The sequence below is a fragment of the Balaenoptera acutorostrata genome, chromosome 19, assembly GCF_949987535.1.
Source record: "Balaenoptera acutorostrata chromosome 19, mBalAcu1.1, whole genome shotgun sequence".
Classification (NCBI taxonomy): domain Eukaryota; kingdom Metazoa; phylum Chordata; class Mammalia; order Artiodactyla; family Balaenopteridae; genus Balaenoptera; species Balaenoptera acutorostrata.
The window spans coordinates 14,214,109-14,227,936 of NC_080082.1; the positions used below are offsets into that span (position 1 = coordinate 14,214,109).

General features: G+C 41.9%; 1 protein-coding gene across 1 annotated transcript in view; it reads right to left on the reverse strand.

Annotated features, from left to right (window-relative positions):
• HYDIN (HYDIN axonemal central pair apparatus protein) overlaps window positions 1-13,828 on the reverse strand; it is a 461,030-nt gene that overhangs the window by 116,567 nt on the left and 330,635 nt on the right. The window contains exons 34-40 of the mRNA XM_057534458.1: window positions 13,549-13,676; window positions 13,207-13,398; window positions 12,727-12,876; window positions 8,475-8,714; window positions 4,057-4,225; window positions 1,315-1,494; window positions 669-842 (exon numbers count right to left, since the gene is read on the reverse strand). Coding sequence (XP_057390441.1) covers window positions 669-842; window positions 1,315-1,494; window positions 4,057-4,225; window positions 8,475-8,714; window positions 12,727-12,876; window positions 13,207-13,398; window positions 13,549-13,676 — 1,233 coding nt within the window. The remainder of the gene's footprint in view (window positions 1-668; window positions 843-1,314; window positions 1,495-4,056; window positions 4,226-8,474; window positions 8,715-12,726; window positions 12,877-13,206; window positions 13,399-13,548; window positions 13,677-13,828) is intronic.

Genomic DNA, 13,828 nt, shown 5'->3' on the forward strand with positions numbered 1-13,828 from the left:
AATGTCTTGGATTTTTCTTTAATATTTTAATGTTATTAAATTACTGAAAGAATGCAAGCTCCAACAATTCAGAGATGTATTAATTAAGAATGAGGTGTCCCCACTCTTTCTCTAACTCCATATCTCAAGTTGGCAATTTAACAATTTGGGGATAATCCTTTGGTATATAAATTTCAAACAGAAGAGTCTTTTACTGCCTCAAAAATTACACATGCAGGACTTTCCTGGTGGCACAGTGCTTAAGAGTACGCCTGCCAGTGCAGGGGACACGGGTTCGAGCCCTGGTCCGGGAAGATCCCACATGCCGCAGAGCAACTAAGCCCGTGCGCCACAACTACTGAGCCTGCGCTCTAGAGCATGCAAGCCACAACTACTGAGCCCACGTGCCACAATTACTGAAGCCCGTGCACCTAGAGCCCGTGCTCTGCAACAAGAGAAGCCACCGCAATGAGAAGCCCGCGCACCACAACAGAGAGCAGCCCCCACTAGCCGCAACTAGAGATAGCCCGCATGCAGCAACGAAGACCCAACGCAGCCAAAAATAAATAAATAAATAACTTTAAAAAATAAATTAAAAAAAAAAAGAAAAGGCATCACCCAGAGGTAAAAAAAAAAAAAAAAAATTACATGTGCAAACTTCACCATAAACCCCTCAGGGCTGTGCATACCTGACAGGGGCGTCCCATGGATGATGATGGCGATGCCTTTCCGGTTCTTGGCCATGCGGCCTTCTGCAGAAATGTCAACGCCCAGGTGGCGAGCAATGGCCTTGCTCACTGGGTTGTTCTCTACTTCTCCAACCTCCTCTGGAAAGTGGCTGTCAATGCTCTGAATCTTGTCAGCTGCAAATTAAATATACATGTGTGCGTGTGTGCATGCACATACATGCGGACACACCCAGAACTCACCTGGGTTCTGAAGGAAGTGGGGACGACTTTTTCTTAGTAAACGCCCTATTTTAAAATGACAAACATAATCTGCTGCAGATGTTGCCTCACTCCCTCTGTAGTGTATGAAAGTGCCCGTTCTGGCTAATAATCTGTCCATAGCTACTACAACTGAAAATACAGATACTCTTTGACTCTTAATCCCACTTTGGGGAATCTCTTCTGCTGAAAAATAATATTGGAAACTAGCTGAATATGCAACAGTAAGGGAAATGACTAAATAAATGATGGCATATTCACATTGTAGAATTAATACATAATAGTGCTAGAAAGATGCATTTTATGGAGAAAGGTGAAAGGCACTGTAACAGCCTTCCCACTTTTGCTCAGGGAGAACAGGTACCCAAACATAAAAATGCTTGGTTACTTTGAAACATGATTTTTTCCAGGCTTTCTTCATCCTCGTCTTCATCTGGGTAGGTCTTGGACTTGACCATTGGGATATGCCGCTCTTCCAGGTTGGATGTGATAGAGATCCCTCGGCTAAGCGAGGTCCTCTTCGTGCTGGCAGAGGTCTCCTGTTCTGACAAGGGACCATCGTCCTCTTCTGCAAGGGAGCAAAGGATGGAAACACACAGGAAGAGTTGGGAGGAGGACAAGGGAGACAGGGCAGAAAAGGGAAGAGAGACAAAGAGGAGAATCACTGAACTGGTTACCATCACCCTGGACTATCTGACCCAAATAAACAAGAACTGCAGTCACTCTGCTGTTAAATTTCTCTGCCCAGAGTGTTTCTACATTTTAACATTAAAAAAATTACCAAAATTATACATTTGGTTTAGAAAATTTGGGAAATTCAAAAGAGCAAAAATGACAAAATTTAGCTACAGAAAGAAATATAGATAGACAAAGAAATGGTGATAGAGGAACAGCAGCTTCATTTTATGATACCAGTATAGGAGAGCGGCAACCTCTCAGATTTTTAATTTTTAATTTTTCAAAACTGAAGTTGGGATCATACTGTACACATACCAAATTGTAGCCTGCTTTCCCCCTTAATTTATCATGAACATTTCTCCATGTCATCGTTGAGCACATCTACTACTTTATCTGCCCCACACCCTCCTCCATGCCCCTATTCCACAGAGTTTCAGTGGGTGCATTGGGCTGTCATTGTACAAGGTGACCCAGCTCTACCCTGGAGCCAAGACACCTTCTTTGTTTAATTTTGAATTTGAGTCAGAGAGGTTGTAGCTCTCCTGGGAATGGCAATAACATGACTTGTAGGTGCTGGCCTTCCCTGGACGTGGTCTAGAAGCAGAGAAGGACGTGTACTCTGTGACAGCAGAGTAAGCAGATGCTCAGAGAGGTGCTGGTGAGAAGCAGAGGGAGCGCCTCCCTGGACTTCTACTGACCCTCAGGTCCTGGCTCTAGATCACCTTTCCACAGGCCAAATGGAAAAATGAACCCACAATCAAGGCGTGTAGGACAGGGATGAGAGCGATGGGCCCTTCTCAGCTCTCACTAAGTCCTCTTTACACTGCAGCCCCTCGTGACTCTCTGCCTCAGGCCACTAGGCAGTCCTGAGTTTGAATGTCTATCCCCCCACCCCTCCCTGACTTTGAGCTCTCAAAGGCAGGGGCTGATTTCATTGATCTTTCTTCCACCACTTCAGCTCAGTGCTTGGAACATAGTGGGTGCTTGTTATGGGCTGAACTTGTTCCCATAAAGTTCATTTGCTGAAGTCCTAAGCACCACCCCCGTGCCGCACTCCACCCCCTGCCCCAGTATGCCAGAATGTGACTATTTGAAGTTAGGGCCTTTCAAGAGGTAATTAAGTTAAAATGAGTGCCCTAAGCCATCCATAGTCCAATATCACTGGTGTTCTTATAGGAAGAGATTAGGACACAGACACACAGAGGGAAGTCCTTGTGAACACACAGGGGGAAGACAGCCATCTACAAGCCAAGGAGGGAGGTTCAGTAGAAAACAACTCCACCAACACCTTGATCTTGGATTTCTGGCCTCCAGAATTATGAGAAAATAAGTTTTGCTTGGTTAAGCCCCCCAGTCTGTGGTATTTGCAGTGGCAGTTCTAGTGAACTAATATGCTCAATAAATACAACCAGGAGACTGGTAGACAGGCAGCCTTCTTCTCTCATCTTCTCCTTTTAGGGCAGATTAGTGTTCTCCGACTACCTTCTGTCTTGAGAGACAACAAGACAGGTCCAAGGGCAGGAGAAATGGACTTCATTCATTCATTCATTCACTCTTACAGAAACATTTATCAGGCACTACGATGTATCAGGTGCTGGTCCATGCACTGGGTTTACATTGGGGGATACATGATCACTGCCTTTATGGGGGCTTGTCTAGAGGGGAGACAAGTGTGAAGAAAATACATGTGATGACTATTATGCAGAAGAAGAGAGCAGGTAAGAACAGGGAGGGCAAATTTCCAGGATGAGGGCACAGGGAAGCAGAGAAGAGAAGTAAGCACCCCAACAAGCTACACGATCCCATAGGTCTCCCTGGAACCTTGATGCTCAAGTGCACACAAGGGGGGATCCTGGGTGGATGATGGATAACCCTGGGGTGCTGGGCAAGAAAGGGCAAGACTGTAAGAGCACAGTACAGCTTTGTGATTGAGTTTTGGCCTTGAGGACCATGGAGGGTCTTTCCTCATGTGAACTCCCACCCCTACCTCTCGTAGGGCACCAATATCTACCGTGCATGATGGATTACCTTGCATCACCTAGGCACAGATGTGGGGGCTGTGGAGTGGAGTGGTTATTGTCGTGGACTCCAGAGTCAGAGAGACCTGGGCTTGAGTCCTGATTCTGCCACTTACATCTGTGGACCTGGCCTCTCAGTGCTTCCTCTCTCATCTGTAGGTGTGAAGCCCTCAGCACAGGGCTTGGTATCTAGCAAGTGTCCTTCTATATCTGAATTAGCTGTTTTTAAGTCTTAACTCCCCACCAGACTCTAGTGAGAGCAGAATGTGTCCCCGTCTCCGCATCCATACAATGGGGACAACAGGACCATTTTGCAAGGGTTAGAAATGAAATCCATAAGGTGCTCAGTAACTGGTTCGTCTCCCAGCAGAGATAATTCAAAGAAGCCAGGGGAGTGGCTGGAGCCGCGGGCTCCAGAACTGTTGAGTTCTCACCGTTCTCCTGTGCCAGACTCTCCAGATATTTCATCTTCATCTGCTCCTCTTTTGACCGCTTCATCTCCTTAAAGTATTCATACACCTCTGGGGGCAGCTTTTCCCCCGGAAGGCGGGGAGGCAGCAGCAGGGAGTTGTAGGAATCATAGCCCTTCAGCGTTCGCAAGATCTGCTCAAGGAGAATGGGAACTGCTGTTGGTCCCACTGGAAGTTTCCTCCCCACAGTCCCAGGTGGATCTGCCATCCATCTCATAAAAACCCTGCCCCTGCCCAAGGCTGGGGTGTATACAAATACTTTCTGGATCTCAAAGGGTAGGGTCCTTTGCAGAGGTCTAAAGTGTAAGGCTGAGCCCTGGATCTGTGGGGATACAGAATTTTTATTTTGCCCCATTTGTGCCTGGGCATTTCCCATGTGGAAAAGAATTTTCTCCTTGTTTTATAAATAACATATACTGGTTTTTTGTTGTTGTTGTTTTCCATTGACAAAAGTACAGAACTCAATTATCCACTTTGAGTGACATGTTATTGAAAAATATTGTGGTTAGCAATATTGTCTTGGTAAGGTGGTTGTCTCATAAATAGAGGATCCAGAGAAAAACAGGCAAAATGGCTGTTTAGGTATGTGTATGTGTGTGTGTGTGTGTGTATATTTGAGAGAGAGACAGACAGAGAGGGATGTATATTAGGCTTGTCAGATGAAGTACAAGATGCCTAGTTAAATTTAAATTTCAGATAAAAAAATGAATAATTTTTAAAGTATAAATGTGTCCCATATTGTTTATCTGGAATTCAAATTTAATTGCGGCAACCTGTTTTTCTTTCTGCTAAATCCAGCAACACTAGTGTGTATGTATATTTATAAAAGAGAGTAAGATCAACTCCTAGAAAGCAATTACTTCCTATGCAACCTAATTTACTGGTGTGAAAAATCAGTTAGGTAACCCTTCTCCAAGATCACCAATTTTAGTTGTTTGAAAACCAATATTAATGAGCTTACTCTAAAATTTATATGGAAGAACAAAGGGCTAAGAATAGTTGAAATGCTAATGAAGAAAAATAGAGAGGACTGTCCTACCAGATACCAGGAATTATGAAGTTGGAGCAATAGACAGGGTGGTATTGATGTTGAATAGAGAAATTGACCAATCAAATGGAGGTGAGAGCTTAGAATAGACCCACGTGTATATGGAGCTTTGACACAGGACAGAGGTGGCATGGCAGATCAGTGGGGAAAGGAAGGACTATTCCAAAGGCTGGCTGATGTAGAGACACAAAGGCCTGGCCAACTTGCTTCAACTGAGGCGACTGTAAAGAGCCAGCCCAGCTGCATAGTATCCTGTGGGATCAGCTGAAGTCTCTGTGCAATGTCATCACAGTTTACCTTCTCTGTCTGCCTAGGTCTACGTTCCTTATCCTTTAGAGGTGTCGTTCCTGAGAGTACTCTCTGCTAAACCTTCTGCATGCAAATCTCAGAGCCTTGGATTCTGCTTTCCACTGACCCTGACCCACAGCAGAGGATGCTGTGCCAACACAAGCCATTGAACATCTAATAAATACCTAATGAAAAGACCCGAATCCAGAGGGACAGAATCCAAACCGGGCAGAGCACAAACACTGGATGTAAAGAAGATAGAAGATTCAAAGGCCAAGTTGGTGGAGAGTCCAGAGGAAGCAGACCATCTTAGCTAAGCCATTCCCAAATTCCTGACCCACAGCAAACATGAGATGACAAATGTTTATTGTTCTTTGTTACTAAGCTTGGGGGTAATTTATTTTGCAGCAATAGATAGCTAATATAACATCAGACTTCATGAACAGCAAGACCTTATGAGAAAACAATGGAGCAATGCATTTAAGATATACGAGTGCAGAAAATGTGAGCCAAGGATACTGTATCCAATCAAACCAATCTTCAAGCACAAAAGCCAAGGAAAAACAGTTACGAACACGTGAATACTCAGGAAATATTGTTCCCACGGTCCCTTACTGAGGAATCCACTAGAGAATGATCTTCTGACAATCCAGTAACGAATGGAGAAGCTACATCACAAGGACTGGTGTTGAGCATTAAATATGTTCAAGTGTAGAACTAAGACTAAATGATGGAAATTAGGTTCTGACATCTTAATATTGTAAGCTCTGACACTATAGATTTAATACAAAAAGCAAAACACGGAGAAAGTGTACATGAGATGATTACACAGTGGGCATTAACTGGAAGTAAAGAAATATCATTTTAAATTAGAGGGTGGTGAGGAAAGGTAAAAAGATTTTTTAGCTAATTTCATTATTGCTCATAGTAGGGAACTAAGAGGCAGTTTCTAAAATGTAGGGTACTAAGGGTATTAGATAAAGGCATAGTTTATACAGATCAGCCTCAAGGTAGGACAGCAGGGTAGAGATAGTAGAAATGGACCTGGATAGGTCAATGGAAAAGAACAGAGATCCCAGAAATAGACCCAAATAAACATAGTCAACTGATCTTTCCTAAAGGAGCAAATGCAATACAATGGAGCAAAGAGTTTTTTTTCAACAAATGGTGCTGGAATTGGACATCCACCGGCAAAAAAATAAATCTGAGTGGATCTTATCTTCATAAAAATTAACTCAAATGAATTGTAGACCTAAATAAAAAACATAAAACTATAAAATTTCTAGAAGATAGCATAACAGAAAATTTAGATGACCTAGAGTATGGTGATGACTTTTTAGACACAACTCCAAAGGCAGAGTCTATGAAAAAAATAATTGATAAGCTGGACTTCATTAAAATGAAAAACTTCTGCTCTGCAAAAGATAATGTCAAGAGAATGAAAAGACAAGCCACAGACTGGGAGAAAATATTTGAAAAAGACACATCTGATAAAGGACTATTATTCGAAATATGTAAAGAACTCTTAAAGCTCAACAATAAGGAAACAAATAACTCAATTAAAAATTGGGCCAAAGACCTTAACAGATACCTCACCAAAGAAAATATACAGATAGCAAATAGGTGTATGAATGGATATTCCACATTATATATGCCTTCAGGGAAATGCAAATTAAAACAACAATGAGATACCACTACACACCTATTAGAACAGCCAAAATCCAAAACCCTGACAATATCAAAAGCTAGTGAGGATAAGGAGCAACAGGAACTCTCATTTACTGCTAGTAGGAATGCAAAATGTTACAACCATTTTGGAAGACACTTTGACAGTTTCTTACAAAACTAAACATACTCTTACCATAGAATCCAGCAATCATACTCTTTGGCATTTACCTAAAGAGTTGAAAACTTATTTTCACACAAAAACCTGCACACAGATGTTTATAGCAGCTTTATTCATAACTGCCAAAACTTGGAAACAACCAAGATGTCTCAGTAGGTGAATGGATAAATAAACTGTGGTATTTCCAGACAATGGAATATCATTCAGCACTAAAAAGAAATGAGCTATCAAGCCATGAAAAGACATGGAGGAAACTTAAATGCATATTACTAAGTGAAAGAAGCCAATCTGAACATCTACATACTATATGCTTCCAACTATATGGCATTCTGGAAAAGGCAAAACTACAGAGACAGTAAAAAAGATTAATGGTTGCCAGGGGTTGGGAGGAGGGAGGGATGAATATGTGGAGCACAGAGGATATTTAGGGCAATGAAAATACTTTGTATGACACTATAATGATTGATACATGTTGTTATACATTTGTCTAAACCCATAGAATGCACCAAGAGTGAACTGTAATGTAAACTATGGACTTTGGGTGATTATGATGTCACATAGGTTCATCAATTGTAAAAAATATACCAATCTAGTGAGGGATGTTGATAATGGGGGAGGCTATGCATGTGTGGGGGCAGGGGTTATATGAAAAATCTCTGCATCTTCCCCTCAATTTTGCTGTGAATCTAAAACTGCTCTAAAGAATAAAGTTTAAAAAATGGACAAGGAGGAGCAATTGTAAAATATACAAGCCAGAACAAACAGGAAAAAAAAAAAAAGGCAGATATAAGCCCTAACGTGATTACATTAAATGTAAATGGTCTCAATACACCAATTAAAGACAAAGACTTCCAGAGTGTATTAAAAAGATGACCCAAATATATGCTGTCTACAAGAAACTCATTTCAAATATAATGACTATGGCATACATTCTTTACTGTTTGAATTTTAACATGAGCATGTATTAGTTTTTAAATTAGTTGTTTCAAATGTATAATGAGATCACAAAGAAGAATGAATTCTGCTTAGGGCAAGGGAAGTAGGTCAGGAAAGACTGCAAAGTGATCTTTAAATTGACAGGGAAGGGTTCATAGGAAGAAGGAGCAAAGGTGAGGAGGAAGTTGTCCAGGCAGAGAGAAGAGTACCTGGCAGGGCCCAGCATGTGTAGGAAAATGGAGGTTGGTTTTGGTCTCTGCTCACCTTCTCTTCTACAAGATATTGCTGGTCAAATTCTAAGGAGTAAAACTCAATGGGAAAGTTGCAGGGATTCTTCACCACCACCTCGGCCTCATCTCCAGGTGCATAAGGCAGCAGTGGCCCCAGCTCCAGAACTGAGGGACTAAATTCCAAGCATGGCTCTAGACCTTGCCCCTGTGCCAGTAGAGTAAGCTTTTGAGCACTCTGGGCAATCTGGAACACCAAGGTTTGGCTGTAGAATTTCTGGAAAATATAAAAACAAAACAAGCAACTAAATTCTTTTCTGTTATGTGACATGTAAAACTGATAACCACTGGGGGACAAAATTGATCCTGTTTAGATTAACAGAGAAAACTTTTCTTATAAAATTGCATGAGAGCAATTTATATTAGAGTGTTAATACTGGGTATCTAGCATGCCAGGCACTGTACCAAGTGCTTCATCACAGTCCTGTGAATGCTGTTCTCATACCCCTCAGATCCTCCAGTGTGCTCAGATGTCCCACTGCCACTATCTGCATCTCTGGGCTCTCATTTCATGGGCCCTGCTGCCCATGGGTAGGGCAGGGCAAGGCAGAAGTGTCAGAGAAGTAACACCTTCTGGGGACAATCCTTAACCAATGACTCTCAGGAGTTACTGTATAAAGACTCCTGAGAGGGATAATTCTGAAATGTGCACTTTGTATATTTTCTCCGAGTTTCCAGTGGGATTAACATCCAGTGTCCAGGACTTCCCTGGTGGCGCAGTGGTTAAGAATCTGCCTGCCAATGCAGGGGACATGGGTTTGAGTCCTGGTCCGGGAAGATCCCACATGCCATGGAGCAACTAAGCCCATGTGCCACAACTACTGAGCCTGCGCTCTAGAGCCCGCGAGCCACAACTATTGAGCCCATGTGCCACAACTACTGAAGCCCGTGCACCTAGAGCCTGTGCTCCGCAACAAGAGAAGCCACCACAACGAGAAGCCTGTGCACCACAACGAAGAGTAGCCCCCGCTAGCCACAACTAGAGAAAGCCCGTGCGCAGCAATGAATACCCAATGCAGCCAAAAATAAATAAATCAATAAATCAATCCAGTGTCCAAGGTAGCTGGCTCACTCACACACCCTATTAGCTGCCTTCCTTTTCCTTATCACCTTCTACTTCTCTTTCAGTATTCCCTACACTTCCTAAATAATCTGCTTGCACTCAAATTCTTGACTCCAGGTCTGTTTCTTGGAGAATCTGAATGATCATATTTCCATTATTTAAAGATACAGTTAAGCAGCTAGTCAGAGATGATCAGCTAGTGTAATCAGTTCATCTGATACAATTACAATCCAAATACCAGTTGATAATGATACCAATTATCCTAATCTGGTTTCACTTAGGAACCTATTAAAATGCATATTCACAGGCCCATTCCTAGAGATCCTGACTTGGTAGGGGCAGGGTAAGGCTGGGGATTCTGTAGTTTTAACCAGATGCCCAGGTTGTTCTGATACTGTTGGGCTCATGGCTTGGGTTTGGAAAGCATGATTGGCTGAGTGATTTGGAGAGCTCTTAACTACCTTAGCTCAGAGGGAAGGAAAATCAAATGGAAAGAATGTGTAAGGACATAGATACAAGTTCAGAAAAATACCTGTTTTTGGAGATAGTAAGAGAACAAATTATTGGCTAAGAAGGTTTTCTATATAGTTATGGGTTTAGCACCTTATGTGATCCAAACTTCTATATTTTAACTGCTTTTTAGGGAAATATTTCTTACTTTTTTTTTTTTTTTTGGCTGCATCAGGTCTTTGTTGCTGCATGTGGGCTTTCTCTAGTAGCGATGAGCAGGGGCTACTCTTCATTGTGGTGTATGGGCTTCTCATTGCGGTGGCTTCTTTTGCCGCAGAGCACTGGTTCTAGGTGCGTGGGCTCAGTAGTTGTGGCGTGCGGGCTCTAGGGTGCGTGGGCTTCAGTAGTTGTGGCACATGGGCTCAGTAGTTGTGGCTCACGGGCTCTAGAGCGCAGGCTCAGTAGTTGTGATGCATGGGCTTAGTTGCTCCATGGCATGTGGGATCTTCCCAGACCGGGGATTGAACCCATGTCCCCTGCACTGGCAGGCGGATTCTTAACCACTGCACCACCAGGGAAGTCCCAGGGAAATATTTCTAAAACATTTCATTCATCTCCTTGTTTTCTAACACAAAGTATTCTGAACACATGTTATAATGTCTAGGAGCTGTTAATGTGGACATCAGTGTTTCTCTGTGCTGCTGATGCTGGTGCAGATATAGGTGTGGACTGTATGGGTTGCAAGGCTAACCAGTTCCTTGTATACGGCCAATAAATTCCTCTCCCAAACTCTAATTTGAAAAGATACATGCACCTCAATGTTCATAGCAGTACTGTTTACAACAGCCAAGACATGGAAACAACCTAAATGTCCATCAGCAGAAGAATGGATAAAGAAGATGTGGTATATATGTACAATGGAGTAAAAAAGAATGGAATAATACCATTTGCAGCAACATGGATGGACCTAGAGATTATCATACTAAGTGAAGTAAGCCAGACAGAGAAAGACAAATATCATATGATATCGCTTATATGTGGAATCTAAAAAAGTGATACAAGTGAACTTATTTACAAAACAGAAATAAACTCACAGACATAGAAAACAAACTTATGGTTACCAAAAGGGGTAGTGGGGCGGGGGGGAGAGATAAATTAGGAGTTTGGGATTAATATATACACACTACTATATATAAAATAGGTAAACAACAAGGACCTACTGTATAGCATAGGGAACTATACTCAATATCTTGTAATAACCTACAATGGAAAAGAGTCTGAAATATATATATATATTCATTGTAAATTAACTATACTTCAGTAAAAAATGATACTTAAAAAAATTCCTATCCCATTTGGTAGAAACATTTTATTAATTTTGACCAATGCTAACTCAACGTTTATGGAACTGCCCAAACAAATCTTTTTTTTTTACTATATTTACTGATTTTTTTTCAGTAAAACATCCAAAATCTTGAGTAAACCTGCTGGCAGTCTTAAGACTCTCTAAGAATGACAAACACATTAGTTTTCTTTTCTTTTAAAAGGGTTGGGGAGATTTTGATAATGATAGAAACAGGGACTCTATTTTAGAATCAGATATGAAGTCATTCTCTTTTCTTTCTTCTCATTGTAGATTCTGAAGCATTTCCTCAAAGCCGTTACCAGGAAAACGGGAGTTAACCATGGGTATTTTATAAAACTCACATCGATTTCTTCTTTTAAAAGAATAAAGAAAAACATCTCCCAAATGCCTTAGGCTTTCACCAAAAGTCTTTACAGTGTAACCTCTTGAGATCCTCTCTGGTTCTAGGATTTTTATTATTTTTTTACTGTATTCTTTGTCAGAAGTAGCTTTGTGCTCATGGTGTTTGCAAAAGAAACACTTGTGAGGCCCAGGGAGTATGTCTACCAGGAAGTACTTATTATTATCACAACTACTGATGATAATAGTAAATAGATATTGAAACACTATATATAGAGCAGTATGCTATGCATTTTATTCACATTAATTCATTTAATCTTCAAAATGACCCTTAGGAGGTAGCTACTGCAGGTTGATAACGTCTTACCTGAAACCCTAGGGGCCAGATGCTTTCAAATTCAGAGTTTTAAAAAGGTAAACACAGAGCATATACCCTATGTTACATAGTATCCTTAGCAGCGTCCCCTGTAATCAAACACATTAATATTTCTGCAGTTGCAGTGTTTGAGTCTGCAAACCAAGGGGGATAAATAAAGGTTAAGTAGTCTCATGTCAGTTCAGATTAGGTTTTTCTGCTAAATGAGTTTGGGTCTGAAACTTAAAAAAATTTTTTCCCCAGTTTTTAGAACTTATTGGATTTTGGAATTGCAATAAGGGATTTTGGACATGTGATATTATTATTTTTCATTTTATCTGTGAGCAAACTGAGGTTTAGCGAGGCTGAATAATTTGCCCAAAGCCATGCAGCCTCTAAGTGCAGAGGCAGAAGGCCACTAAGCCAGGTCTGTTGGTAAAAGTCAAAGTGTTAGACAGATCTGCCGATTCCAGAGCTGGTGCTCCTAACCACCAGCACACAGCTCCTGCATGAACCAGAGCACTGAATGCCATAATCAGAATAGTGAGGGACAGGTCACTCAAAGTTTCCCTGGAGACCCAATCAAGCATGGACTTCGAGTACAGCTCAAAGAGATCCAGAGAGTCTGAATGAGACTACATTTCTTTAAAGCTTACCTCTTCTTTGGGCATGAATTTCACTTGCATGTTGGACCTCTCACCAGGATCCAAGACCCCAGAAGTGGGCTGAATCTCAAAGATCCGCGTCTTTGGCTTTAATTCAGCACATAGTTTCCGTCTTAAGTACTTTGGCATGTGTTTCTCCAGCTGGTAAATAAATGGTAGACAATTGGACCATTTTCTTTGGAAAATGCCTCCACCCTCCACCCACTCCATCTATGTTTACTGATTACTTCCCAGGTGTCAGGGGATGTGTGGATACCCGGGGCACAGAAATAAATAAGACAATTTGTGAGATAGCATGGCCTGATAGTCCTTGAGTGCTGGGCTGAGGGCCTACATTTTATTCAGGGGGCAATGGTTGTCACTGAAAGTCTTTGGGCAGAAGGGTGAAATGAAGAGAGTGAAGGATTAGAATTATAAATCTGACTTAAATGGAGATGGAAAAAAGGGGACAATGGGCCACAATTCATTTACCTTGCTAACTTGCTTATGGGTGTGGATAAACCATTCACAAGGGACTTGGAGGTGATTGGAAAGCTGAATAGTTTCCACGAGGCACTGTCCACACTGAATTGTGGCAAACTCCACTTTTCCGCAAGACAGTGTCATACTGGGAATGGTCACCTTGGCTTGGAGACAGATGTGAACTGTTGGCCCTCCAACCACCTAGAGTGGGCATAAAATCGTTGTTACCATGTAGCATGGGATTGGAGGAAGAATCACGGCTCTGAAATAGTAACTGGATCATCACAGGGGCGATCAGCAAGCAGAGCTGGAAGCTGGGGAGGATCAGCTGGGCCTAGTGATGCATCTTACCTTGATGGGCAGAATGACCTTTTTGTTTCCAACAGAAAGACTGGCCCCTTGGGCATCAAATCTCACTTCAAATGTTTCCGTTTCACAGTAAGGCAGATTCTTCACACGATCTAGCTCAATACTGAAGCCTGGACCAAGACAAACAAAATTTCTTTGTGGAAAAGAAAAGTAGCAATCAAGAGCTGCTCTAGATACAGCCCATCGGAGGCAGGATGACCACTCAAAGTATCAATTAATGGCCCAACAATTCTTTCAGCTGATCCCAGAAGAAGCACTCCAG